The sequence below is a fragment of the Rhinolophus ferrumequinum genome, chromosome 18, assembly GCF_004115265.2.
Source record: "Rhinolophus ferrumequinum isolate MPI-CBG mRhiFer1 chromosome 18, mRhiFer1_v1.p, whole genome shotgun sequence".
NCBI classification, from domain to species: domain Eukaryota; kingdom Metazoa; phylum Chordata; class Mammalia; order Chiroptera; family Rhinolophidae; genus Rhinolophus; species Rhinolophus ferrumequinum.
In genome coordinates, this window is record NC_046301.1 from 50,563,352 (window position 1) to 50,591,191 (window position 27,840).

Here is a 27,840-nt window from a genome sequence, read left to right on the forward strand (position 1 = left end):
CGGAGACGTTCGAAAACCGAGGTACTACTGTAGTTGGGATTCCAGGAGAACTTAGAGGAAAATAACAAAGGACCAAGAGATTATGGGGCATGGAAAAATTCAAGAAAGTGTGTTAAGGGCCTATCGGGATAGTGGCCCTCCATTTTGGAGAAGCAGAGAGACTCTCTGGAAGAGAGGTTCCCAGAGCTGGGTACTGCAGGACGAAGAGTGTAGGTGATGGAGGACATTGTGACAAAGGCCTGGCCTGGGTGTGTCTGCAGATCCAGGTTTGAATTCAAGCCCTGTACTCTCCATGGGAGGGGATTAGGATCCAGGACAAGGTGTCCCTCTCATCGTAGCCTCTGTTTCCTCATTGGAACCACGGGCATCAGAAGAGTGGTGAGGAGCCCAGAGGAGGTCGCTGAGCACTCAGTGAGCTTGACAAGAATGTACAGTCCTTTAAGATGATCCTAGCAGAAAAGAAGGCTAGTAGGCAGTGGGGTGGTACCTGCCTAAACCCCGTGGTTTCCTGGGAGCATTCTGGAATGGGGAAAGCTGGGTGTAGATGTCAACGGGTCCCAGATACTTGAGGGTGACATGATGAGACTCCAGGAACTTCAGAGTAAGGTTTTGCCCCCCAAAAGGGGTGTTTATTTTTTGGAGCCCCCCCAAAAAAAGACAAAACGTGACCTTCCAGGAACTGTGAGAGCAATACGCAGATGCTCTCTCCCACATGACCTCCCAGCTTGGGGGTGGAGGGTTGGGGAGGCAGCCCTGGGCCAACTCTGATACTTTGCCACCCCCAAGACTGCCATATTGACCCCTCAGAGCTGTCCCAGGAACCACCCTGTCACCAGGCTCCCTCCTCTCCCTTTGCTGTCCCCTTCTCCCAACTGTGCTGCTGTGTGGCCCCTCTGGACTGGGCAGGACAGGGAAGCCGAGCCGGAACAGGACCAGTCCAGGTTGTGGCCTAAGAGACATCATAAGAGGGACTCAGTGCAGACTCGAGGCAGACAGCACACGGGCCCTGCCCCCTCCCTAAAGCCCGCCCCATTCCAGGGCCCCTCCCTCCTCATTGTGTTTCCTCTCCCTTCCCGAGACCATTCTCCACGCCAGCACCCCACCCCGCAAGCAGGCCACCTCCCCAGACCCTGACTATCCCGGAATCCCTCCCTCCTCTCCCAGGTGGCCCCTCCTTACCAGCCAGCTTCCTGGGACCTCAGGCCAGCAGAGCCCGGAGGCTCAGGGTCAGAAGCACATGGATTACCAGGGGGTTGATGGTGTTTCCGGAGCTGGTGGAGCCTTTTCCCTCCTCCGAGGCTTCATTCTTTTTCCTGGATTGGAGACGGGAACAACTCAGGCAGCTGCCGGGCCTGGCTCCACCAGCGGCCCCTCAGAATCTCTCCTCTTCCTCCACCAAGTCGCTGGGGAGGAAAATGGGCAGCTGCCACCCACTGGGTGACATGAGAGACAAGGCTGGGACTCAAACTTTGTCCTCAGAGCAATGGTAATTTTCCGAGCCCAGTGGGTCCTGGGTCTTGAGGTAGGATGAAAGGGCCATAGCCGGGGGACAGGGGGATCCCGACCTTAGTTGTTTCAGCTCGGTGGTAGTATCCTGCAGCTTCTGCTTCAATTTCTTGATCTCTCCTAAGGTGGGACAGAATAGGGGACGCGTCGGCACCGTGGCCACACCCATCACCTGGCTCCATCCTAGCCCGCCCCTCATCCGGGCCCACCTGGGAAACTTGGAATGTCCGCTCCCACCTCCACTGGATTCTGGACCGGTCACTTCCGACCGAAACCTTGGGACCGCCCCCCTCCTCCCTGCTCTTCAACACCTGACCCTCCCCTCCAAACCCATCCGCGGAACCCGGGCCTTATGTTTTTCTCACCTTGAAGCTCCTGCAGTAGTTCCTGCTGCTTGGGGCCCTGAGCCTTCTCAGCCTCCAGGGAAGCCTTTAGAGTCACCTGGGATGCGAGGGTGTGTGGGGGGGCGTGGTTCTGAAACTGGGTTTTGTCCCTGGCCTGGTTGCCTGCTGTTCCTGGGCCATGGACCACCGCCCAGTCCGTGGGGTCAGAGGGGCTCAGTTCCAAACTCCTTTCTGGGTTCCCTCCAACCCTCTCTCCACCTCGGTCTCCCACTTTGAAGAATGGCCTTAACCTCCCACCCTCCCAGGATCACCCATAAGGATATGATCCTAGAAATGGGAGTTTCAAGGCCCTTCACATGGGAATTTGGAGGCTCCCCATGCCCAAACCCTAGGAGAAATTTCCAGATCTCCTGAGTTATTGCCCAAGAAGATTTAGAGGTCCCCACAAACTCAGAAAATGGGGATTTCTGAACCCAAATTAAATGTCCAGTGGGAGTTTCAAGGACCCCCTATCAAGACCCAAGTGAAAGTTTCAGTCTCTTAGGGATGCAGTGTAAGTATCAAGAGCCCCTGCCTTCTTCAGGGCCTGGTGAAGTCCCCACACCAACCCCCAGAGGGGATTTCTGCTACCCCAGACCAACATCCTGGAGTTGGAGATTCGTCCACATTCTAGTGGGGATACTGAGGCCCCTATTTGTAACTCTGGGGAGCTTTAAAGCCCCGTCCCCCACTGGCACCCTAGAGAGAGTGTAGAGGTCCCCAAACCCTGGTGGGGAAATCCAGCTCCCAATATAGGGGCCCAGGGGCAGTTTCAAGGTCTGTCTCCATCTCTACCTAGACCTTTGCCCCACCCTCCCAAGCACAGGGTCCTCTCTAGGAGTGGCAGTAGCTTACCACAGTCTGGTTGCAAGTGGCAGTCTGGTTCTTCATCTTTAATAAGAGGTTGTGGGCTTGGGTCAGCTGGTGCTCCAGAAGGTGGGTGAGGTTTTGACACTTCTGCTCTGCTAGGAGGCCATCCTTGCAGGACTCTCTGTTGGCCTTGACAGCGAAGATGCTCAAGGGTACAAGCAGAATTCCCACCCCCACGACCAGCATGATCACCAGCCAACATGGCGCTTTGCGGCCCCCCAACACTGAATTCAACTTGTCACCCATGGGCACAGGCCTGTAGTGGCAAGAAATGGGTGCCATCCAGATCTGCTTTGGGATGTAGGGAGCTTGGGTGCGAGTCAGAGGATGAAACTGGAATCTTCTACCGGCTGGAACTGCCCCCTTATTAGCATAGGAGCCAGCCTGACCAATGAGTGACAAGTTCTGAGAGATTGCAACCCTGTGCCTCTTCACGAGGTTCTTGTATGTGATTCCGGAGGAAGAAAGGGTAGTTTAGCTTTCAGTTTCAGTTTCCCAGAAAAGAGTTGTGTTTTTCTGCCAAATTACAGTTTAGCTGTTCTGGGCTGGGGGACGGATGACCTGTGAGCTCTTGTGGGAGGGGAGCTGCCTGGGACACCCAATGCAAGTTGTGGCCCTTCTCCTTTGTTCTCCTTTGTGACAGTTGCAGTTACTGAACACCTAAGGCATGGCAGACTTGTGTTCCTCTCTACTCTGACCTGAAGAGGCAGAGGCCGTCATTGGTCCAGTCCCCAGCTGGGAAAACTGAGGCTGAGAGGTGGACTGGGGACAGGCAGGGCCTGAGTCTGATCCAAGAGGCTGGGTTTTATGTTCAGAGGTCTCCGTGGTGACCCAGCAGTGGTTCACGTAGCATTCCTGCTGCCGCCAAGGGGACCATAGGGAGCCATGGAATGTGTGAAGGAGGGACTGTAGCCTGCCCAAGCTGCGAGATACGCTGGATGCGCCCACGTGACCAATGTTGTAGTTCTCCCATTTGGCCAGCAGGTGCCGCCCGAGCCAACAAACAAGGACCCTCGGGTGACCTGTGCTGGCTCCTGCGCCCACTTCTAGAATCTGCCCCTGCTATTGCAGGAGGCCAAGTTTCTTTATCCAACCATCTATCAATGGGCATTTCAGTTGTTTCCATATCTCGGCTATTGTGAATAGCACTGCAATAAACATAGGGGTGCATATATTTCTCTGAATTAGTGTTTTGGATTTTTTTGGATCGATACTTGTTGTCACTCAACAGCCTAGACATCTGTCCCCTCACGCCTATCCCTAAAGAAAGAAGAGTCTGTGGGACTGTTCCTTTCAGGGACTTTGCTTCACCTTTGTGCTTACACTTCATGTCTCTCTGTTTGGCCCCCAAAAGATGGTTGGTCTGCCTATGATGGGTAAGATTTCTCATGGGAGAAACAACCCAAGCCAGGCAGAACCATGTGGTGACCACCAGGAGAACCCATGGGGTCGATAGTGGTGGGCACAGCCCCCACCTTCCCCCGGCTCAAGAGAACTTCTGCCTATGTGGCTATATTCCTTCCCACAACCCGCTTGGGGAGTGAGTCAGTGATGTGATAACATCAGTTCTCCTTCCATTCTTAATAATAAGTTTCAGCATGAAGGATTTGTCCCTGGGAAGGCACATACCATAATCGTTAAGACATTATGGGACTTTCTGTTCCGGCTGTTTGCAGGCAAAGGTGATTGGTTTGAATCAGTTTTCTGGTATGATGTATGAGACTCACAGGCCGTGGAAAAAACAATGCTACTTCCTTGTATGTTTATCAATAAAAGCCGAAAGGTGGCCTGATTCGGGGCTCAAAATCCTTTGAGGCTGCGAGACCCTTGTCCCTCTGTGTTATAATCTTCTTGATTTCTGTTTCTTTCTTGACCCTGCGCCACCCCTTCTCGTTCTCTCACTGCCTGTGTTGCACTGGATGCGACAGATACCCAGGAGTGGAATTATTGAGTCATAAGGTAGTTCTATTTTCAATTTTTTGAGATACCTCCCTACTGATTTCCATAGTGGCTGCACCAATCTGCAATCCCACCAACAGTGCACAAGGGTTCCCTTTTCTCCACATCCTTGCCAGCACTTATTGTTTGTTGATTTACTGATGATGGCCATTCTGACAAGGGTGAGGTGGTATCTCATTCACAGTGTGGTTTTTTTAAAAAAAATACATTTTCTTCCTACCTTTCCAAATTCTTCTGGCTAGACTAATAATCAAATTAACACACAAGACAGATTAACAGGAGAAAATAACCAACTTTATTACATATGACACATGGGGGTGCCATGAGAATATGAAACCCCAGGACAGATTGGGCAGTTGAGGCTTAGATACCATCTGGAGCTAAGGTGAGGGGAAAGTTGTAGTTTGGACTTCATAGGGGAGGAAAGCAATTCACATGGACCTGGAAAAGTAAATGTTTGGGGCAGCCAGGTGACTCAGTTTGTTAGAGCGCGGTGCTCATAACATCAACATCGCCGGTTTGATTCCCACATGGGCCAGTGAGCTGCACCCTCCACAACTAGAGTGAAAACAACAGCTTGACTTGGAGCTGATGGGTCCTGGAAAAACACACTGTTCCCCAATAAAAAATAAAAAAAATCTACTCTCGTCTTCTTCTATAATAATAGAATTGTAGCTGGGACATGGCTGCCCAGCTAGGAATCCCCTTTTAAGAAAAAAGAAAAAGAAAAGTAAATGTTTGGTAAACAAATGTTTGCTGGGCCATTTTTAACAATAGGACTTTGATCAAAAGGGCCTTGCTAGGTTTCCCTCTGTTCATCACACCTAGTTCATATTAAAGTATCGTTATCTGTGATGGTCTCTCCCTTCCTGGAGCAAGTCCTCTTCTAAATTCCTTTTAGGCAAGTGTGGGGACAGAGCCCCAAAGAGTAGTTTCCAGGCTCTCGGCCTCACATAGAAAGGTGCTGGCTCAGGTAGTAAATGGCCATCAACTGTGATTGGATGGCCATCAGCTGTGGCTAGTTGGCCATCAGCTGTAACCAGTGAGCCATTGGCCACTAATATAACTGCCGTGGCTTCGCTAGCAGAAAATGGGGGCTAGCAAGAAGATGGTGGCTGAGCTGGCAAGCGCGGATTGCAGCTGGATGGTGGGTTGCGGACAGTGTGGATCCAGCCTCCAGTGAGAGTATAGTGCCGCCAGCGAGAATATACTAGTGTGACTCCCCCATCTATGGCTCCGTGGGTGTTCCTTTTTGGCCTCATCATGTCCTGCATTCTTGTGTGGGGAGCGAGAGCTGAGACCCCACCTGCCACCCCGCACGACAGCCAGTTAGGGGGAAGGTCCATGTTTCTTCCTGAGTCTTTTGTTTCTTGCAAATAGGCAGCTTAAAATAGTCGCTGTCTCCAAAGTCATATTTTGGGGGTGGCAAACTCTGCTCCCCTCAACAGTAACAGCAACCCCACCAGCAGGGCAGCTCCCAATTCAGGAAACATTCATAATGAGAAAATATACTCCCACTGAGCTTGTTGACATAGCAAGGCCAGGAAAGGTCTCCAGAGTGGTCAATGTGGCTATGGGAGATGCGGGGAGAATGGCCTTTCTCTGACCTGCAGGAGGCAGAGAAAATGAGCAGTGACCACACAACCTGCCCTCTGGCAGTGCCTGCATAGCACTCGGGGTTCAAGGTTGTCACTCCCTTATAGATGGGATTATTTTATTCTGCAGGGAGGCTTGGCCCAATGAGGGGGATCTCTCTGGGCATGTGGGACCCTGGGAATCTATAGAGGGGGAACAACAAACTCTTAGGGAGGTGGGAACGAGACAGCCCATCTATGCCCCTGTCGAAGGCCCTGATTGGACCACATTCCCTGCAGAAATGCAAGCCAAGATACTCTACTCTGCCACCAGCACCTGGCAAGTGATGTGAATATCCATACTCAGCCCAGTCATGGGACAAAACTTTTATGATGTGGGCAATCCATTGTTAATCTGGAAAAAAACTGACAAACCCCCTAAACAGATATGGGCAAAGCCCCAAGACAGAGCCCTCCAGAAGCCAAAAGCCTATCCCAAGCGGCTACAAAGGATCTGGTAAATGTAATCAGGAAGCAAATATGGTTTGACCGCCTTGCTGCTGGGATCCCACCTGAAAAGACAGACCGACAACCCCATGCTATGTTGGAAAACCTTAAAGCCTGAAAAAGAGCTCCGACCTGCTTCACCCCCCTACCATCACTGATGCCGCTCCTGCTCCCGTCCTATTCAGGGTGGGTGCCTCCTACACCCCAGGTATAGGATGCCAACCAAGATTGTTTCCAGGTGAGGGCCCTTTAGAGTGAACAGAGTTCACTATTCACTGGTCCCCCAGAAATAAAAAAAGATGACAGCTCTGGTGGATACTGCAGCTGAGTGTACATGGTGACCCTCGGAAGTTTTCTGGCCCCCCTCAACTGATGGTTACGGAGCGCAAGTCGTGACGCTCAGGAAGGTCCCTTTGACACTGCAAATTGGACGTTCTCCTCTTTGAAAATATGAGGGCTTTGTTTTTTTCACCTGTCCCCCCACCCCTTCCCTTTTTGCAACCATCAGATTGTTCTCTAATCTGTGGGTCTGTTTTGTTGTATTTATTCATTTGTTTTGTGTTGTTTTAGATTCTGCATAGAAGTGAAATCATAGGGTATTTGTCTTTCTCTGTCTGACTTATTTCACTTAGCATAATGCCCTTAGCATAACGTACTAGGGCGTGCCCATCCATGTTGTGGCAAATGGCAAGATTTCATTTTTTTTTAAATTAGTTTCAGGTGCACTAAACAATGCAATGGCCAGACATTTCACCCCCCACAAAGTGACAACATCTCTCCCCCAATCTACTGCCCCCCTGACATCATACATATCTATGATAATTCCATTCACTCTATTCCCTATGCTGAATTTTATATACCATGACTACACACACACACACACACACACACACACACACACACACACATATAAAATTATAGTAGGTATACAATATTATTCCGCTTCAGGTGTACACTGCAGTGGTCAGGCATCTACACCATCCCTGAAGTGGTCTCCCTAATAAGACAAGTGCCCCTCTGACCCCCTACAAAATCTTTACAACGTTATTGATTATACTCCTCAAACTGTCTTTCGTATCCCCTTGGCAATCTTGTGGTTACCAATTTGTGCTGTCTAATCCCCTCCCCTTCTCCCTCATCCCCACCCCCTCCCATCTAGCAACTGTCAGTTTTTTCTCTATATCTCTGAGACTATTTCTGTTTACTTTGCTCATTTATTCAGTTCTTTAGATTCCACATATAAGTGAGATCATACGGTATTTGTCTTTCTCCGTCTGACTTATTTTACTCAGCATAATGTTTTCTAGGTCCATCCATATCACAGCAAATGGTAAGATTTCATTCTTTCTTATGGCTGAGTAGTATTCCATTGTATAAATGTACCACCTCTTCTTTATCCAGTCATCCATCAATGAACACGTAGGTTGCTTCCATAGGTTGGCCATTGTAAGTAATGCTGCAGTGAACATAGGGGTGCAGATATATCTTCCAAATTAGTGTTTTTGTTTTATTTGGATAAATACCCAGAAGTGGGATTGCTGGATCATATGGCAGCTCTAGTTTTAATTCTTTGAGGAAACTCCACACTAGTTTTCATAGTGGCTACACCGAGAACACGAGGTTTTCATCTCTCCAACCCCTCTCCAGCCCATCCAACCCCTCTATAGATGAATTCTGCATCCGGGTAAGAGTGATCAAACCATTGCTGAGGGGAAATGCCAACTGGAAACCAGTAAGTCTATCACCCCTGTGAAGAGTGGTAACTGTTAATTGTTAAACAATATAAATTGTTGAGGGGTGAGCATAAGGAAACAGAAGAAACGATTTGAGAACTGCTCAAGTGGGTATTGTATGCCCTGCCCATAGTGCTTTCAACAGCCTGGTACGGCTGGTAAAAAAGTCAGGTGACTCATGGCGGGTCACTGTGGGCTACCGAAAATTGAACAAGGTGGTGTCCCCCCCCAATCCATGTGGCTGTGCTCAACATTGCCACGATCTTAGATATCTCGGTCATGGTTCTAGGAGTGTACCAGGCTGTACTGAACTTAGCAAGTGCTTTTTGCAATATATCCCTGGCTGTTGAGTCACAAGATCAATTTGCCTTCACCTGGAAGGGACAATAATACACCTTTCAAGGGCTTACCTAGGGCTACCTGCACAATATGTCATGAGATGGTAGCCCAAGACCCATCCCAGTTCTCCTTCCCGACATCAGTAAAGTGGGCCCATCATATTGATGAGATAATGTTGACATGTGAAGACTTGCCTTTGGTGCAGGATGCTCTGCAGACTTTGCTGGAACATCTGCAAGCGAGAGGGTGGGTAGGGAACCCACAGAAAATTCCAGGCCCAGGCATCACCATAAAGTTTCTGGGAGTTGCATGGTTGGGTAAGATGCTCATTGTCCCAGGCTTATCCAACCCCTAAGAATGTGTAAGAGGTGCAAGCCTTTGTAGAAGTTTTTGGGTTTTGGAGGACTTTTATTTTCCACCTGGCACAGTGCCTCTGTCCCTTATACTGTCTGGTAAAGAGAGGACATATGTGGGACTGGGGATCAGAGCAGCAAGCTGTCTCTGAGAAGAAAACAAGAACTAGTGAAGCTGATTGAACTCTGGGCATCTCCCAAGTAGGGCTACCATTTGAGTTGGACGCGTCTGTGACTCCAGAAGACATGAGTTGGGCACTGCGGCAGAAACAACAGAAGGAGATAATGCCCTTAGGATTTTGATCCTAACTATGGAAGGGGGCAGAAACCTGATATACCCCGTAGAGCAAAAGTTCCTAGCAGTGTACACAGCACTCTTGCAGGTGGAGCTCTGTATCGATAAGTATTATCGATTGTTGTGCAGACTTATTTTTAAGGCCCAATACGCAAGACACACCACTACAAGCCGGGATGAAGGGGTTAAAGAGTTTTATTACAAAGTGAAAGTAAGTAAGACAAGACAGAGATTAGGGGAATATATCATCATACCACTAACAAGCAAGGAGGCAATTTATTATACCACAGGGCCCAGTCAATTAGACTCGTAGAAACAGCACCAGTCGTTCATCAGCACGGGCAAAACATCATGCGCAGAAACAGCACCGGCCCTTCATCAGCGTAGGCAAAATCCCCGTCAAGTAAAATCATCAACCCGGGCGGAATATCTTGCAGCAGCCGAGGCGGCTGGGGAACAACACCTACTGCTACGCCCGCCTCGGCTTTCTGGGGTTTTGAGGACTTCATTAACAACAGCGGCAAGGAGCCAATAAGCATACGTGTTAACAACACAAGAAACTGGTCTCGGATCTGGGTAGGAGCCGGGACCAGGCCTTGGTACGAGATTAGCTGTGTCGGAGCTCGGCCCACCTGCGCCAAGGCGAAGGCCAGGCTCTACATCCTGTAAATATTTTCTTGGTCCCTGGGAGGGTAGCCAATCCTTCCAAGGCCAAGCACGTACCCCAGCCACTGTGAGAGTTTCCATCCCCAAATGTTCCCATGCAGACCTTCATATATTCTATTCCTTACAAGCTCTCACAAAGGAACAGTATATCGTGGTAAGAACTTCCCTTCCTATCAAGGGATGGGTTAAGAATGTTTTTCCCTGGGCACAGGAGAGAGTCCCCCTCCTGGTAGTAAAAGTTGCCAATCCTCTCCTCAAGGCCAGGTGGGCATGTTCTTTTTCCCACTGGTAAAATTACTTGGCTGCCATCTTCGTTCCCTCCATTGGCCCCGAGGATATTACAGATTAACAACAACTTAGAAGCCCTTACTTCATTTACCCAGCAAAACTTATATGATAGCCAACGAAGCCTGTCCTTACTGAACACTGAAACATCTCTAATGAAAAAAACGATCCTCCAAAATAGGATGGCCTTGGGCATTAGTACTGCCTCACAAGTAGGCACCTGTGCCATTATCTGATCAGAAAGTTGTGTGTTCATATCTGATGAGTCTGCTAATGTATCATTTTTATTAAATCACATGAGGACACAAGTGAGTGATCTGACCCCCAGCCTAGAGAGGACTTAATGAATTAGTGGTTTGGATCAGGGGGTTCTTGGAAGAAATTATTACTTATTTTGGAAATCATTGTCTTAATCTGCATTTTCTCTTGCATGTGCCTACATTCTTGCTATGGTATCTGCCTCCAGCGCAGCCACCTAGCCGCCAAATGAGCCACCTCTGTGCTAGTGAAACCCCTTGCTGGCCACTCAAGGCACATTGCAGAAGAGGGAGAAGACGTAAGATTGTAAGAGATGGTCACAAGGGGTGGGGTTTGGAGGAGGTTATCAAAAAGATGTGATTGCCAGTTGACCTTTGAGATGGACCAGGGCAATTGGAGGTTCCTTCCCCCTTCCCCTGTCCTTAGAATGCACATTCTGCCCACTTTTTTCACACTTAGGAGCCACTGCAAGACACAACCTTGAGAGAGTAATGTGTTGTTGAGACCGTGTTGAGAGAGTAATGAGTACATGTGACTGACCCAGTTAAAGCCTCTATATAAACTTTTAAGATTCTGGCAGGTGGCGTGGAGATCTAGTCATCTTGTGGTGCCCAAGACAAGCCTTCTATCTAAGTTCCCTTGCTTATTAAACTGCCACCTACCATCTGGAGGGTCTGTCTCTCCTTCTCTCTCTCCTTGCCCTCTGTATGTGGAGAGCGCTTTCAGCTTTCACTTGGGGAACTCCTGAGGTTATGAACCAACATTTCTTCTAAGTGGTGGAACTAATGTTGGGACTAACGGGGTACTTCAAGGGGAACCCATGGTTTGTTCACTTCTGTAGCATTATTGGGTCATCTTTTGAGGATATTTCTTTGGTGCTGACGTTTGAATTTCATATAATTTTCACATGTAACTAAATATTCTTCGTCTTCTTTTTTTTAAAGATTTTATTGGGGAAGGGGAACAGGACTTTATTGGGGAACAGTGTGTACTTCCAGGACTTTTTCCAAGCCAAGTTTTGTCCTTTCAATCTTAGTTGTGGAGGGTGCAGCTCAGCTTCAGGTCCTGTTGCCGTTGTTAGTTGTAGGGGGCACAGCCTACCATCCCTTGTGGGAGTTGAACCGGCAACCTTGTGGTTGAGAGCCCACTGGCCCATGTGGGAATCGAACCGGCAGCCTTTGGCTTTAGGAGCACGGAGCTCCAACCACCTGAGTCACCGGGTCGGCCCTAAATATTCTTCTTTTGATCATCACCTCATCATTTACAAATGTTAAGAATATTCTTAGCTCACAGGTCAGACCAAAAACCTGGCAGTGGGCCAACCCATGATATTATAGAAAATTGGAAAATATAGAAGAGTAGATAATATTTGGTTCCCTATTTTTCCATATTTCCCCCCTCGAGTTATGTAAAAAGCACATTTCTGTATTACATGTATGTAAAAGGTATGTAAAAGCACAGGTATGTAAAAGCACATTTATGTATTAAATACTTTTATATCTCATTAAAAAACTAATTGTATCTGTAAACAAGTCCTCAAGAAGTCATGGCGTGGAATTAACCCTTAGACATTTGCAAAAGGTGAAAGGATTCATAGATGCTATAAAGTGGGAGAGTGAAGAAAGGTTTGTATTAAAGTTAGGAAGAGAGAAAATACCCATGGCAGTGTTCACAGATGACAGCTGCCACGGGTTGTAAGGAGAGAAACACCGGCGGGGGGTGGGGGGTTGCCAGGGTACAGTCCAGAGACCGGGAGTGGACAGCTGCACTAAATTCAGGTTAGCTTTTACTTATATAGAAAAGGTGGAGTCGGTCAGGCGGGCTTGAGGGCTGACATCCTTCCTGGGGTCTGGTCTGTTTGAAGATGATATTATCTCCGGACTCTGGACTCAGACTCGGCCACCAAGGCCTGGGACTTTAATGCATTACTGATATGGGAGAGCTCCCTCACAACAAAAGTTTGAAGCCTCCCTCACTATAGAAATTTTAAGCCCCCTCACTATAAAAGTTGTAAGTCCCCTCACTATAGAAATTTTAAGTCTCCTTTTCCCTGGTTTCTTAACTCCTTAGCCCCTGGTTTTAATCACTCTTCTAATCAGTTTCTAAATCCTAAACTAAAGATTGCTCCTAGCCTAAATCACAGAATATCTCTCACCCCTGCTGAATAACTACTTAAAAGCCTGTGAGCTATAATCATGGTAGCACAACATTTCCCCAAGCCATTCCAGACCTAACTCTTGGAAAATAAATGCCATCCCAGAGACCAAATGGATTTTAACACTGCTCCAGGCCAGTCCAGACCTAAGTCCTGGGTGAACAAACGTCACCAGAAATTAAGATAAAGAAGTTTTGCGTCCCATCCCTGGAGCCAGCGCTTTTAATTTATCAACTAATATCTGTCTCTTCTCATCTAGGAGCCGTCAGGATATGAATTATGTCCCAGTGAGGCTTCCAGTGCACTCTGACCAAGGAAAAAGAGACCCCCTTTTTTTATTATTTAAGGACAGATAGGGTGAGCGTTTCCTGAATACCCATTAGGCAGGGACAGCTCTAGCCCCTTCTCACCTTGAAGCAGATACAGAAGAAGAGACCTCCTGTCCCTCAACTGCCCACAGAGATTTATGGGGATCACGTCTCTCAGGGAAAACAAGGCAGGCAGTTAAGAGACAGGTAATTGAGTCTCTACCTTCCTGCATGTCCAACACAATCTATGAGGAGCACCACTTGGAGACCTCTCAAATTCTTCCCTTATCTGCCCTAACCATTGTGAAGAGTCTAAAATACAATACATTAGACAGTTCTAATAGACCAGTAGAGGGCCTCATTATACTATCATACATATGCCCAGTAGCTCATCAATATCATTACAACAGACGGAACTCTGGGAAGAGACATGCACAGCCTAAGAGGGTGAAGTAATAGCCACTCATCAATCACAGGTGTCAATCAAGTGGTCCCATGTCTGGAGGGGGACAGCCCATCCCAGAGGAAAAAAATCAAACCGCCAGACCCCCTGTAACAATGGGCCTTGAGCCACTTTTCTGAGTGCTCGGCCCACTCCTAATTTTTTGGAGTGTACTATCTCTTCTAATAAACTTTTTCACCACTATACCTCTGTGTCTCCTTCAACTCTTTGCTCCAGACTCCAAGAACTTGGACACCGCACCAAAGAGGGCCCATCCTTGGATAAGGATTCCCACCTCTCACCCTGGAGACCCAGGTTCAATTCCCACTGTGGTGAAGCTACCCGAAACTCTGCCCAGACTCCACCATGTTTGTTCTCTGGTGTGAGAGCCAAGCCCGGACTTGTCACTCTCTGGTAACATTACCAGTAAATACTGCAAGGGAGTTGTAAATTTGGATTCCAGTGTCTGGGCGCCTGAGGATTAAGAAATTGCTCTTTTCCAGGTTAGGACGTCGTTAATTAACGAGGTATGGGTAGCCTTGAGAAAGGGAACAAATAGTTAATCAGTGAGGGGAGAAACAAAGAGAAAACAGGTATCAGGAGAGATCAAACTGCAAACAAACTAAGTCTAATTACAAGTGGCTAGATAGAGAGCTATGCGATGAGTCAAAATGCAAACTATTTAAGTCTAAGTACGTTATTGATTCCCTGAATTTCACCCTTACACAAGTTATACAAAGATTTCATGGCTTGGTGGTCGGCAATTTTGTTATTTAAACTAATCGCTGTGTGACACAGGAAAGTCTCTTTTGATATGACTTCCCAGAACTAGAATTGTAGGGTTTTCATATTTCTCCCTTAAATTTTAGGGAAACCTAGAACGTGTCTCTACAGGAGATGCTGATAAAGCCCGGCGTTCTGGGGAATATAGATAGTCCTCGTTTGCACGGAGACAGGGACTCCCGGGGCTGGGCAGACACATTTCCGGCGGAAGTTGCTGGGCGTGAGAAGACAGAGAGATTTCCGCAAACGTCTCTGCTCACAGGCGCTCCTGGGCGACGCTGAGGGGCGTGGCTCTGTGTCCCCACAAGATTGGCCGGTGGCTTCCCAGGCAAGCGCAAATGGCGCATTATGAGCCCCGCCTTCGCAGGGCCGTCTGGGAGTTGTAGTTCAGACTCCTGCCCCAACTCGGCAGTGGGACATTGGCTCGGAAGTCCGAGGCGGTCCACCGCCTTCGGCACTTGACTGGGAGGATGGATCCCGGGCACGACGCGGCGCCGTTGGCTGGCCTGGCCTGGTCATCGGCCTCGGCACCTCCGCCGCGGGGATTCAGTGCGGTGAGCAGCGTCGGGAAGTGGGGATTGAACCGGGGCTGGGACAGCTGCGGCAGGGCAGGATCCTGGCGCTGACTCGCTTCCCCCCGTAGATCTCTTGCACCGTGGAGGGGGCGCCCGCCAGCTTCGGCAAGAGCTTCGCCCAGAAATCTGGCTATTTCCTGTGCCTGAGTACCTTGGGCAGCTTGGAGGTAAGGGGCGTCCACCTCCGGGATCCCCGGGGTCCGCCCACTCTCCCCGTCATTTCGCTGGGCCCTACGCCAGGTGCGCGGTCCCGGCTGCTGAGTGACTCTCGTTCTATTCTCCCTAATCCAGAATCCGCAGGAGAACGTGGTGGCCGATATCCAGGTCCTGGTGGACAAGAGCCCCCTCCCGCCGGGCTTCTCCCCAGTCTGCGACCCCCTGGACTCCAGTGAGGCTCGCGGGTGGGGGGCGCGTCCGCGTCCCTGTGTGGAGGATTTGGGAGGGGGCTGCAGGGACAACAAGCGCGCGATTTCTGAACGTTGGCCGCCCCCTCAATGCTCTGGGTGATGACAGGATTGGCTGAGGACTCAGTGCCCTGTTCTAGGGCGGGGTGACGGACCCTGCCCTGCGTGAAAATGTGCAGTTGGCACAGTCTCTGCCCTAGAATAACAATTGCGACCTATTTTATTGCTGTCACTGCTTTTCCTTACCCCGTAGACAAGCTGAACCACGAGCAGTTCTCTTTCATTTCCAGGCTTTTGCACACTCCGATTCCTCTCCCTGGAGCACCCTTTCCCCACTCTTCTGGTTAGCTAATACTTCGTTCTCCCGCCCCCTCTTCTTCTGTCCTACGCAGCCCTGGCGCTGCCCTCCCAGCCGTGACCGCTCTCTAATCTCTAAACCTGGCTCTCTCTGCCTCCCATCGTGTCTTGTTATTTATATTTGATTTTCAGGGTAGATCTATTGATACTGGAGTTAACAAACTTTTTCTGTAAAGGGCCAGTTAGTAAATATTTAAGGCTTTGTAGACCAGGTGGTGTCTGTTGCATATTCTTTTTTTTCTTCACAATCCTTTAAAAATGTACAAACCATTCTTAGCTCACGAGCCCTGCAAAAACAGATGTTGGATGGGATTTGGCTCATAAGCACCAGCTCTGTCTGATTCCACAATTACCCACTCTAGCTGTGGTGCACATGGTCACCCAGGAATGCTCCTCCATGTCACCAAAGATGAGCCAGCCGCAATGGCTCCGTGAATGGAATGTCTATACCATTTATGATTTCACCACTGCCCTAACACCATCCAGGTGACTGCCTTAAACGGTGCCCTGGCTAGTGTCATCTTGGAGCCATCTTTGGGTCCCTTCCCTGCTTTTCCCTCTTCTCACTCCCCTGCCTCCCACTCCCAGAGGCTTCTGTGTCGAAGAAGAAACGCATGTGTGTGAAGTTGGTGCCGCTGGGGGCTGCGGACACAGCTGTGTTTGACATCCGGCTGAGTGGGAAGACAAAGACTGTGCCTGGATACCTGCGAATAGGGTAGGGCTGCCCCCCAGCCTCTAGCCTCCTTCCTTGCCCTCTAACTCCCATATGTACTCTTCTGACCCTCAGGGCTCCCCTGAGGCCTCCTATCCCTTCTGCCACCTCTCTGGGCCTCAGTTTCCACATGTTAAAACGGGGACAGTTACACCAGTCTCGTAGGGCTGTCATAAGGAATAAATAAGTTCGTGTGTTTGAAGTGCACAGTATGGCGATATGACCCAACAGTGGCTTAGGATGTGGGCCAAGATGCTGAAAGGAAAACTCCCCAAAGGCAGGAGTCACCCAGAGGCCCAGATTCCTCTTTCCTTCTCCTGGCACCTGTTCTCAGCCCTGGCTGCACCTTATGCCAGAACCCCTTTTTGTTTTCCCTCCCCCTCTAGGGACATGGGTGGCTTTGCCATCTGGTGCAAGAAGGCAAAGGCCCCTCGGCCAGTGCCCAAGCCCCGAACTCTCAGCCGGGATATGCAGGGCCTCTCCTTGGACCCACCTGGCCAGCCCAGGTGAGTCCTGGGCTCGGGGATGGGGGCAACAAAGGGGGATCAGGCTAACCTGGGCTGTCTGGTCTCCACCAGCAAGAGCGGCTTCCCAGAGCGGACGCTGTCCAGACTGGGCTCACGGGCCTCCACCCTGCGGAGGAATGATTCCATATACGAGGCCTCCAACCTCTATGGCATCTCAGGTGAGTGCAGAGTGGGAAACTGAGGCACAGGGGTGGGGCAAGACTGCTTGAAGGTTAAATAGCCTAGAAGGGGCAGGGCCAAGGTTGGAACCAGGACTAGCTCCATGCTCATTCTGTAAAGACGGGGCAGGGGAAGGGACCCTATGTGGTAGGCTTCTGAGGTTACGGGGACAGCAGTGAGGCCCCAAGCTCCATTCCCCTCAGCTCCTTACTCCACTCTCCATGCTTTCCTCAGCCATGGATGGGGTTCCCTTCACGCTGCACCCCCGATTCGAAGGCAAGAGCTGCGGCCCCCTGGTGAGTCTAGACCCTGGGGAGCCTGGGTTTGCCCTTTCTCATTGCCTTTCTAGCACTGGAATGCAGTGGGTGTCATCTGTGCACCCCGCCCCCAGCACAGAGGCCCACATTCCTGGGTTGGGGGAGGCTGGGCCAAGGGGTAATGGCTAGAGGGTCTTAGTCTGAATGGGGGAGTCAGGAGGGGCAGTTGGATGCTGGTGGCTAGAGGCTGTGGCAGGAAGAGGGAGGGGACGTTCAGGCAAATATTGAGGGGGAGCCGTCCTTGAAGGTAAGGAAGTGGGGGTTCCAAGTAGGGATCTGGGCCCCAAACTGACCTGACCCTGCCCACCAGGCTTTCTCTGCATTTGCTGATCTGACTATCAAGTCTCTCGCGGACATTGAGGAGGAGGTGGGTACGGGGTGGGGAGGGAATGCTGGGCCCCCCCACCTCTCAGGGCTGGAGATCGCTCAGTCCCTAAACATCCCCCCATTCCTTGGACACCCCCGTGGTCCCTCCCTCATTCTGAGCTCTCTCCCCCCAGTACAACTACGGCTTCGTGGTGGAGAAAACAGCAGCTGCGCGCCTGCCCCCCAGCGTGTCATAGCCCCTTGCCTGCCCCAGGGAAGAACCCCCTGCCCGACACTCCCTGGACTGGCAGCTGCCTGCCTCACCTCATGTTGGGGACCTTGGCGACACAGGGCGTTCTGGACCCTCAGCCATGCAGAGCTGCCACCCTGAAGGAGGGGGTGGACCTGGCTGCTTGGTGATGAGGTCTCCTGCCCTGGGCCCTGCAGGGCAGGGGTGGGGGTTGGATGGAAACTAGTGCCTTCAAGTCATTTGTGTCAAAACTCCGGTGCCTGGAGGCCACATGGGCATCCTTCTGGCAATAAACATGCATGCTGTCCGGAGTCCTTATCCTGGCCCTGGGTCCTCTGTGGCTCCTGGTCTTCACCTCACACGCGGAGCACCAGCCAGGTTGGCTGTGCACCCAGCAAGCAGGTGAAATCCTGGAGGGGAGGTGGCATTGTTGCCACGCCCATTCCACAGAATGGGGAACTGAGGCTCAGCCAGGGCCTGAGCCAGGACTCTAGGTCATAGAGCAGATCCTTCCCACTCTTCTATCCTTGAGCATAACAGTAATAATAGTAACAGCTATCGTGAATCATGGGACCATGTCCCCAACACCTGACGCACAGTATCTCACTTAATTCTCCCACAGCCCAGTGGGGAGCTCCTACTTTGTCACCATTTTACAGATAGGAAAGCTGAGGCAGGGAGCGGCTAAGGTCACAGCTGGGAGTAGAACCCAGAGCCCACTCCTAATCAGCAAGCTTTTCCTCCTCCTCTGCACCCCTTTGCCTCCACTGTGCTGTGGATACAAATGGGGAGCTCTTATTTGCAGTAATTAAGTTTTATAAAGTCACCATGAAAATTGAATTAGGAATACTGACTGGACTCTTCAGGAAAACAGGTAGTTTCCTGTAAGTCTCTGGTCATATTTTTGTGAAGCGATCAATAGATAACCTTGTTTTGTGTGTGTTTCAAGACACCTTGTTTATTATATATACTGCTGATTTGCTAACATTGAACTCGCTGCCAACTGTACCTCAGGCCTGAGCAAAGCCCATCTAACACGTATTTTCTCCGAAAGGCACATCACAGCCTTCTTGAGCTTAGAGATACCAGACAGCACTTCTGCACTACGCTTGGGGGCCTTTTCCAAACAGAAATATCAAGGAAAAGCATAAAATTGTGCCACTAAATAGATGGCAAGAAGGACTTGTTTACAGTCTTGGAACTGGAACAAGCGGCAGAGTATCACCTTTCCACCTCCGCTGGGAACGTGCACTTCCTGTGACTCAAAAATTTCCTGCTCTGTGCATGTCCTCCAATGACGCCAAAAGCATCAGAAGTATTGATTTTTTTGGGGGGGGGGTTACAAATAAATTTTAGCTAGTAGGACAATTCACAAATAAGGAATCTGTGAATAATGAAGCTCGACTATTTGTGGAATTAACTGCCCCAGGCTCACGCCATCTTTCTGCCACGTGTGTGCTTCTCCCCACCCCCCTTTTTATTTAATTTCTTTTATTGGGGAATATTGGGGAACAGTGTTTTTCCAGGACCCATCAGCTCCATGTCAAGTAGTTTTTTTAATCTAGTTGTGGGGGGCGCAGCTCATTTGCCACGTGGGAATTGAACCGGCGACCTTGGTGTTAAGAGCACTGCGCTCTAACCACTGAGCCAACTGGCCCCCCCTGCTTCTGCTCCCACATCCCTGCAGCATGGGGTGGCCCTGGTTCTGCCACTGTCGGGAACGTCCCCAGATGCCTGTGACTCAGAAAGGCTAAGGCTTACTTTTTGTTCATACCATGTGCCCACGGCAGGGGAGCAGCAGGCTGTTGGTTGTAGTTGTGCAGAAGTCTCTGACAGTGGGGACAGAAAGGGCTCACACTGTAAATTAAATGCCGTAGCCTGGAAGTGCGTCCTTCAAGTTCCACTTACAACTCATTGGCCAGAATGGGTCCCGTGGAACTTGGAAGGGCCAGCTCACCCTCCTGGGCCCTTGTGTCTATCAATACTTCCCCTGGGACCTGAGAGGGAGGCTGCCTTGCACAGGGGTCTGAGGGAAAAGGGGTCCCTGCTCTGTGATCTGAAGGGTGGTAGGGGAGGCAAATGCCTGCTCTGGGGTCTGAGTGGGGGGACAGCTGTCCTGGAGAGGTGGGTGAGGGGAGACCATGCAAAAGGTACCCCCTCCCCCACACACTCAGTTTGGGAAAACTAGGCCTTGGGTGCTAAGATATCTCCCACATCTGCCCCTCTGGGCACAGCCAGCTCCTGCCAGGTCCAGCCCCGGCTGCTCTGGCGCCGGCCTAGGAATCCGATGCCCTGTGGAAGCAAAGCCCATTTGTTCTCCGTGGTTTCCTTCTCAGCCTCCCCCAAACCAGCCCTGGATCACTTTCCAGGGTGTCTGTGTGTGATGGGGCCCCTGCAGGACCTGTGCTGGCTTCGGGTCTGACTGGACTGTCACTTTCTGGCCCTGCAAGATTCCAAAGCTCTGAGCCCTGCTGTGAGGGCCTGGACCCTCACCGCCTCCCAAAGGGGCCAGGGCCACATCAATCTTAACAGCCCCAGGCTGAGCTGACATCATCCTGGGCTACAGAGGAGGGAGCCAAAGTCTTACCTTTCCCTCCTTTTGCTCCTGGGTGCTGAGAGCCAGGCATCATAGAGACCTGGGTACCAAGAGGGACATTTCTGGAGAGACGCTGTCCCAGCTCCACTGCTCACTAGCTGGTGACCCTGAGCGGTGACTCAACCTCTCTGTATTTACAGAACTTTTCCGTCACCCCCAAAGGAGACCCCGTCCTCATTAGCAGTGACTCCCTTACTCCCTCCCCGATCCCCTGGCAACCACCAATCTGCTTTGTGTGTCTATGGATTTGCCTGTTCTGGACATTTCATATAAATGGAATCATACACTATGTGACCTTTTGTATCTGACTTCTTTCACTCGGTGTGATGGTTTCAAGGTTCATCCAGATTGTAGCCTGTGTCAGTGCTTCGTTCCTTTTTATGGCTGAGTAGCCTTCCATTGTGTAGCTGGATCCATTTATCAGCTGATTGACATTTGGGCTGTTTCTACCTTTTGGGGATTGTGACTAGTGCTTCTATGAACATGCATGTAGAAGGATTTGTTTGAACACCTGTCTTCGATACTTTCAGGCCTCCTTAAATTTTATACCCCCACCCTAGTCCTGTTCCTGGGGATGAGGCCACGGGGTCCAGCTTCTCGCTCCCCTGACCAGTCCAGGAGGTGAGGCCCTCTGCACCAGCGTCCAGCCAGGGGTGTTTCCTTGCTCTACTCTCTCCCCCACCCTGAGACCCTGGGACCCGCCCCATTCCAGGGAGTTCTCAGAAACTGGAGTCTCCAGTATTCCTCAGGCACCTGCTCTATCCTGGATCCCTATGGGATGGGGTTTCAGCCATCGCTGCCATGTGGCCTCACGTCTTGGGCCTCAGTTTCCCCATCTGTGAGTGGGGCTGTCTTGAAGATTAACTGAGACCAGGAAAGCACCTGGTCTGTGCCTGCAACACCGGCATTTGATAAAGACGTGACATGTATGTATTCTTTTTCTATCTTCGTTGATATTCATCTTGCTTGCCAAGAGCCCATGCTTACTGGGCACCCGCGGCAGGCACCCCGTGGGACGCTCATGTACATTATCTCTTGACCCCACTCCGTTGGCGAGGAGAAAGTCTGTGTAGCTTCCAGGGGGCCAGGGAGGAAGGAGATGGCTAAGGCTGGTGAGGCACCCAGCTGGGTCTCTACCTGGGGTCAAACTTGGGAACCAGCTACCCTGCTGGTTGCTGTCATTTCTCTGCCCACTGGGGTCTCAGGGGGTCTTCAAGCCACTGTGTGGCTGAGACTACTTTGCTCCTTGGGCCCTGGAGTCCCCATGTGGCCCAGGAAGGGACAGGCTGGAAGACTTCCAGGGACATCTGTCCATTTGGGGTAGAGGTGTGGGGGGGTCAGGCCATCCCCACTCCCAGTGAAATTTATATGCATGATTCGTGGGAGATGGGTGCCAGATTGGGGTCTACAAGGGGCATATCCCCGGCCTCCCATTCCTGTTACCCCACCCTTCACCCCAAGCTTGGGCTTGGCCATGCAGCAAGTTCAGGTGTGGCTCAAGTGACACAGAAATAGGGTTGAAGTTTATTTGTGAGTTCTGCAGGAAGGGAGTGGGGCCAGGGCCTCTGGAACCCCCTGGGGCACCAAGCTATCCACTCCAAGCCCTGTCAGTTCCGTGAACCCCAGAAACTGGCCGTCAACCCCTCCTTTTCCTGCCATCAGGCACTGACAGCAGCACAGCCTGACATGAACTGAGGACATACTGTGCTCAGGTTCCTGGAATGGCTTACACAGAGTCTCACAGGAGCCCTAGGCAGAGGGACCGCTTCCATCCCCATTTTATAGACAAGGAAACTGAGACACAAGAGTGGTGAAGCCCTCAGCCATGGACCCACAGCCAGGAGTCTCGGTGCAGCCCTCCAAGGGTGCTGTGGCCCTGGGACGCTCTAAGCTCTGCACACACAAGTTTCAAACGCTCACAGCCTGGAAGGAGTCGCAGGGACTTGCACTGTCAGCAGCATGGGGGTTACAGGCCCCAGGTTCAAATCCTGGCTCTGACGCTCAGTACTGGCCGGGGGACCCCTGGTGAGTCACTGCCCCTCTCTGGGCCCGGTTTCCTCATCTGTAAAATGGATGGAGACATTTAGAGAACTACCACCTAAGCCCCACCACCCCCTCCTGCCTATCAGAGGACCTCATTCCTCTGCACAGCTACATTTCCCAGCCTCCCCCTGTAGCAAGGTGTGGCCATATGTCTCTGTTCTGGTCAGTGAGATATAAACAGGAGGGTTTCAAGGCCTCCCAGGAAGAAGTCCAAGAGATGCTGAGCCAGCCCTGACCTCTGCCTTTCCCTCCAAGTGAGGAGGTGAGGGCTGGAGCTCTGGCAGCCATCTTGTGCCATGTGACAAACTTGAGGACAAAAGCCAAGGATGCTGTGAACTCAGAGAGAAATCAAGTTGTACTGCTACTGTAACTGACCCTGGATCTAGCTCTACAGAGTGCTATTCCTGCTGCCTGACACCCGCTCTCTATCCCCGAGCCCTGGGCTCATACCAGCGTGGAGTCCTTTCCCGAACCCCCTGGCTTGTGGCTCAGCATGCTGCGCATCTCGTGGGTGACCCCCTCCCAGTGCCCCCCACTGGCTGATAGCGACCGGTGCATTCGGGATGCAGGCAGGCTGCTCTCCCAGCCTCCCCCCATGGCTGCAGCTGCTGTGGTAGTGACTGTGGGTCTGAGGGGGTCCCCAGGTTCTGGGCAAAATGAGTAGGGAGTTCGGTGGTGGGTACCCTGTTGGGGCTGAGCCTCAGGGCTGGCCTTGGAGACTTCAGCAGGGCGGACGGGGTCATCTTCAAAGTGCGGTGGGGACAGCTCATGGAGGCCACGGCGGGTGGCCCGGGCGGCCCGGAGCAGAGTGTGGGTCAGCACAGCCACCAGGGCCAGGGCACCCAAGCCAAGGATGGAGGCAGCTGCTGCTCCGGTCTCGATCTCGAAGAGCAGCAGAGCGTAGATGGACAGTGCTGAGGAAGGAAATGTTTCTCATTTATTCAGTCAGCAAATATTTGCTCCCCAAGCCCTGGGAGAGGTCCCCATACAGGGGCCAGTTATTCAAAACCATATAACACGGCAGACACGTGGATTAACTAATCCAATCCTCTCATACCCCACAACGACCTCATGATGCCAATTTTACCATAAACGGCTACATTTTCTATTATGTTATTATGTGTACTTTACCACAATGAAAACAACCCAGATCTCAGGCTTTCTGAATCCCTGTGATTGGCCTTGAGTGAATCACAGGTCCACTCTGGCCTCATTTAGCTGATCTGAACAAGATGGTTGGTGACTAAACCTTGAGAACCTGTTCTTATTCTCTGTCACCCTGTCCAGCATCCAGTTGGCACCAGTCTTTACTGTGGGGACTGTCCTATGCATTGTAGGACATTTAGCAGTGTCTACCTACTAGATACCAGTAGCACCTTCCCCCTGCCGTCGTTACAACCAAAAATGTCTCCAGATATTGCCAAATATCTCCTGGGGCACAGAATCAGCCCCCATTGAGAACTGCCAGTCCAGTCCCTACCCCAACCCTGGCTATTGATCTAGGAGCTCTGACCCACTCCTGTGGCATCAGTGATGTGTATGGTACTAGGCTTGGCCAATTAGCATTGCTTCCCCTGGTTGTAGTGATTGCAGCAGGGCTATCACATGACCCAAGCTCAGCCAATCAGATTCCCTGGGGAACTGGTAGCTGAGACTCCAGAGCTGACTTCTTGGCTCTTTGTGGGCTGTTTTTATGCTTTCTCTGGCGCTGCACTCTTGCTTTTGAAAATGCCACACACTGTATCATGTCTGACATATTAAAGTGAGGCCAAGGACTTTTTTTGATCTAAACATTTTTGAAAAGGTCTTTATAATTATTTTTTTGGCTGTGGTTAGCAACGAATGGAGGATTGGCTGGACATGCTGGGGAATTCTTGCCTAGTGAGGTCACCTAACCTCAAAAAGAATCTAAATGAGAGCTGAACGAATTCTTAATTTAACACTTAATGAGGCTGAAATAGTTACTTTCTTTGCCCTTTTCTCATATTTTAGAATGAGGGCATTTTATTCTCCAAATTGCCAGAAGTTTTGTCAGCTCGTGAAAAGGCTGGAGGTTGTAGTTATTGTGTGGAAAGTGCTCCTTGGTCGTCCTCCTCAGGGGACAGCAGGTGAAGAGGTGAAGCAAGAGGCATTTCTGATGACCTCATTTGAGCACCTGGATCCAGCCACACCTGAAGCCAACAACCCCTGATCTTTTCTGATACACAAGTCACCCCATCCACTCTCTTTTTTAAAAAAACCCCACATCTGGAGCATTTTATTAAGTTCAACAACAAAAGTTATGCAGAATGCCCTGCACTTCATATAAAAATTCCCACAATGAGCCGTAGGCTCACATCTCACAAGTACATGTTTTAAATATATCTTCTAAACTTCTACTTCTCTACTGTGGGACTAATAAAAAAAAGTGATAGCAAATCCCTATTTTTCATTCAGTTGAATAATTTTTCTTCCAGTAAAACAGATTGTTTATTGGGCTGCCAGGAATTAGTGTGGGACTCAGCATAGAGTATGCAGACCATCAACAAAATTTTCAAGATTACAACAAAACATAAGACGTCAAGAGTCTCTTTAAAGAAATCTGATGGTTTGATGCCTTTACCCGCAGGTGTGGATGAAAGTTGATCTAAGAAAAGTGATTACAAGTCAGGAAAGGAAAGACAGGGTGATGGGTCCTCTGGCACCCAGCTAATTAATTATTTTTACTCCGCTTCATGTTTTGGGATTTAAAAATGTACTTCTAGTGTATAAATCACATTTTCCCCTCCTTAAGCCATTCTTGAGTTGAAAGTTCTGATGTTTATAACTAAAACAGTTTTTGCTAAGGCTAACCTCTGAAACACTATCTCCAGAAACCACCAAGGACATAGAAACTTTTGTTCAAACCAAAAGTTTCAGTAGAAAACTGATGAATCAGAAGTGTTCTGAAGACAAGTACCATTTATGAAATTCCCCCACGGGGGCCAGATGTCACAGGGATTAACTTAGAATCCTCTCAGCAATTCTATGAGGCAATGAACAGTTATCATCCCATTATACCAATGAGGAAACTGAGGCACAGAGAGAATTTTCCCAAAGCCTCAGAGTGAGAAAGTGTCAGAGCCAAGAGTTGAACACAGGCAGGGTGGCTCCAGAGCTGACCCCATTTATGGGGCCATTACCTCAACCCAGGGCCCTATACCCCACATCCTATCCCCGAGCACACACCTGCTAAGTAGACGGAGACCCCGCAGCAGAAGAGGCCGAGGGCCACATGTCTGAGGAGGCGGCAGTCGTACAGAAACCAGTCAGACCTGGGAGGGAGGGGGCAGGAAGGAAAAGGGCTCAAGAGGTGAGGCTGATGGGGGAAGGCCAGGGAAAAGAGGGAGGGAATGACCCAGTTTTGGGGAAAATGAGGTCTATGTGAGGACCCAGCCACCTAACCATCCATCCATCCATCCATCCATCCATCCATCCATCCATCCATCCATCCACCTCTCCATCCATCCACCCACCTCTCCATCCATCCACCCATCCACCTATCCATTTTTCCAGGTAAATGTCTACCACCATTTACCATCCATTCATTCATCCCCATCAATTATTCGATCATACAGCCACCTATCCATTTAACCATGCTTTATGAATCCATCCACTCATTAATCCATCCATTCATTACCCACCCATCCATGTATCCATCCTCCACCTCCTATCCATCAAACCAACCAAACATCCATCTGTCCATCCATGCAACCACCATCCATTCCCCTTCCCCATAACCCGTCTGTATACATCAGTCCATTCAAACATCCAACACTTGCGAAGTAGCTATTATGTACGGACACTTGCTAGACACCTGACTTCCATTATTTTACAGGCCATAAGCTTATTTGGGAGATGAGGAAACTGGTTAACTTGCCACCAATGATGACAGAAACAGATTCCCAAGAGATGACACTGACTGCGGACCTAGTTTTGGGCCTGGCACCATGCTACATACTTCCCTGGTGGGCACTTTCCCTTCTCCAGTCCCAAGAGATCAGGAAATATAGGCTCTTCCATCATCACTCACCTCCCACCAGTACGTTTGTGGCCTCCTCCCTGGTCTCCCTGCACTTAGAGCTTAATGTTCCATAAATGACAGGGGCTTTCAACACTAGAGCTAGCTGGCCCGGGGCACTCTCTGAGTCTCAGTTGCCACATCTGTAAAATGGGTTGCAGCAATGGTTGTACCTTCTGTAAATTTTAAACTAATATAGAATGGAGGAAGAGAGGCAGGGATGGAAAATCAAAGAGGGGAGGAAAGGAAGGAAAGATGGATGGATGGAAGCAGGGAGAGAGATGATAAAAGGATGGGGGGAGGGAGGGATGGATGGAGGGAAGACGGGGGGAAAAAACCTCTCCCCCAACCTGAGGCCCAGATCGGGGCAGCGGTTCGCCCAGGCTTGGCCAGTACCCAGCCGGGCGGAGGGTCCAGTCCTCCTACCTGCCGGGGCCAGGCCCCCTGGCCAGCTCGGCGCCCAGGTGGCCGCAGAGAGCGGCGAGCAGCAGGCAGGTGAGGCCCAGCACCAGGGCGAGAGCGGCCAGCGCTGCGGCCAGCGGCAGCAGCGCCCCGGCCGCGTCCTCGGGCAGCCCGGGGCCCGCGCCCAGCTCCGGACTTAGCCCGTCGGTGCGCGGGCCCCGCAGCTCCGCGCGGCCCGCCTGCAGCTGAAACAGCAGCTGCGCGCCCAGAGCCGCCAATACCGCCGCCGGGATGCCCAGCAGGATCATCGCGGCCAGCACCCGGCTGCCGTAAGAGCGGGCCATGGCGGGGGTCCTGCAGCCTTGGGGACAGTCGAGCAGTCAGAGATTTTCGGGGGTCAGAGGAGTTTGGGGGGTCCCGAGGGAGGCGGAGTCGCAGGGGAGTCTGAAAGTTGGAAGGCTGCGGGAGTCTCGGGATGCCGGTCGCAGTGGGGACGAGGAAGCTCGGTGAAAACTCAGGACAAAGTATCTTCTTCTCCCTCTCGGGACCCTGCGGGCGCCCCCTCCCGGTCTCCAGGTGCTGGCGGGGCGGTGCCAAGAAGGGGCGGGGCGGCCCCACCAGGGTAAAGGGAGCGGTGGTCCCATCCTCGGAGCCCGACAGGTCCCTAAGCTCGTAAAAGTACCCCCGGACACACACCGCTACCCTAAGCACCTGTTTTATTGTTGCTTTTGAAAAAG

General features: G+C 50.9%; 3 protein-coding genes across 3 annotated transcripts; 1 reads left to right on the forward strand and 2 right to left on the reverse strand.

The window, feature by feature from the left end:
- Positions 1-602: 602 nt before the first annotated feature.
- BST2 (bone marrow stromal cell antigen 2) lies at positions 603-3,214 on the reverse strand. The gene is made up of 5 exons (XM_033133487.1): positions 2,745-3,214; positions 1,872-1,947; positions 1,566-1,626; positions 1,180-1,313; positions 603-949 (listed from the first exon to the last, which is right to left on the reverse strand). The coding sequence occupies exons 1-4, from the start codon at positions 3,039-3,041 to the stop codon at positions 1,199-1,201; spliced, it is 549 nt and encodes a 182-aa protein (XP_032989378.1). The 5' UTR covers positions 3,042-3,214; the 3' UTR covers positions 603-949; positions 1,180-1,198.
- An 11,572-nt stretch (positions 3,215-14,786) lies between these two features.
- Positions 14,787-19,365, forward strand: MVB12A (multivesicular body subunit 12A). The gene is made up of 9 exons (XM_033134774.1): positions 14,787-14,970; positions 15,060-15,158; positions 15,283-15,379; positions 16,341-16,467; positions 16,851-16,970; positions 17,043-17,149; positions 17,385-17,446; positions 17,778-17,834; positions 17,968-19,365. The coding sequence occupies exons 1-9, from the start codon at positions 14,887-14,889 to the stop codon at positions 18,028-18,030; spliced, it is 816 nt and encodes a 271-aa protein (XP_032990665.1). The 5' UTR covers positions 14,787-14,886; the 3' UTR covers positions 18,031-19,365.
- Positions 19,366-22,702: 3,337 nt separating this feature from the next.
- On the reverse strand, positions 22,703-27,628 carry TMEM221 (transmembrane protein 221). The gene is made up of 3 exons (XM_033134544.1): positions 27,128-27,628; positions 25,870-25,955; positions 22,703-23,576 (listed from the first exon to the last, which is right to left on the reverse strand). Exons 1-3 carry the CDS (start codon positions 27,445-27,447, stop codon positions 23,107-23,109), a joined length of 876 nt encoding a protein of 291 aa, XP_032990435.1. The 5' UTR covers positions 27,448-27,628; the 3' UTR covers positions 22,703-23,106.
- Positions 27,629-27,840: the final 212 nt, after the last annotated feature.

What these genes read in the sequence shown, in the direction of transcription:
- TMEM221 (XM_033134544.1), bottom strand. Translation starts at nt 27,447, where the DNA reads ATGGCCCGCTCTTACGGCAGCCGGGTGCTGGCCGCGATGATCCTGCTG. An exon ending in AGGGGGCCTGGCCCCGGCAG is followed by an intron (nt 25,956 to 27,127) that starts GTAGGAGGACTG and finishes CCTCCCTCCCAG; the next exon opens with GTCTGACTGGTTTCTGTACG. An exon ending in GGTCTCCGTCTACTTAGCAG is followed by an intron (nt 23,577 to 25,869) that starts GTGTGTGCTCGG and finishes TTCCTTCCTCAG; the next exon opens with CACTGTCCATCTACGCTCTG.
- MVB12A (XM_033134774.1), top strand. Translation starts at nt 14,887, where the DNA reads ATGGATCCCGGGCACGACGCGGCGCCGTTGGCTGGCCTGGCCTGGTCA. An exon ending in CCTGGATACCTGCGAATAGG is followed by an intron (nt 16,468 to 16,850) that starts GTAGGGCTGCCC and finishes CTCCCCCTCTAG; the next exon opens with GGACATGGGTGGCTTTGCCA. An exon ending in GCAAGAGCTGCGGCCCCCTG is followed by an intron (nt 17,447 to 17,777) that starts GTGAGTCTAGAC and finishes CCTGCCCACCAG; the next exon opens with GCTTTCTCTGCATTTGCTGA.
- BST2 (XM_033133487.1), bottom strand. Translation starts at nt 3,041, where the DNA reads ATGGCACCCATTTCTTGCCACTACAGGCCTGTGCCCATGGGTGACAAG. An exon ending in ACTACTGCAGGAGCTTCAAG is followed by an intron (nt 1,627 to 1,871) that starts GTGAGAAAAACA and finishes GTCCCACCTTAG; the next exon opens with GAGAGATCAAGAAATTGAAG. An exon ending in ACCGAGCTGAAACAACTAAG is followed by an intron (nt 1,314 to 1,565) that starts GTCGGGATCCCC and finishes TCTCCAATCCAG; the next exon opens with GAAAAAGAATGAAGCCTCGG.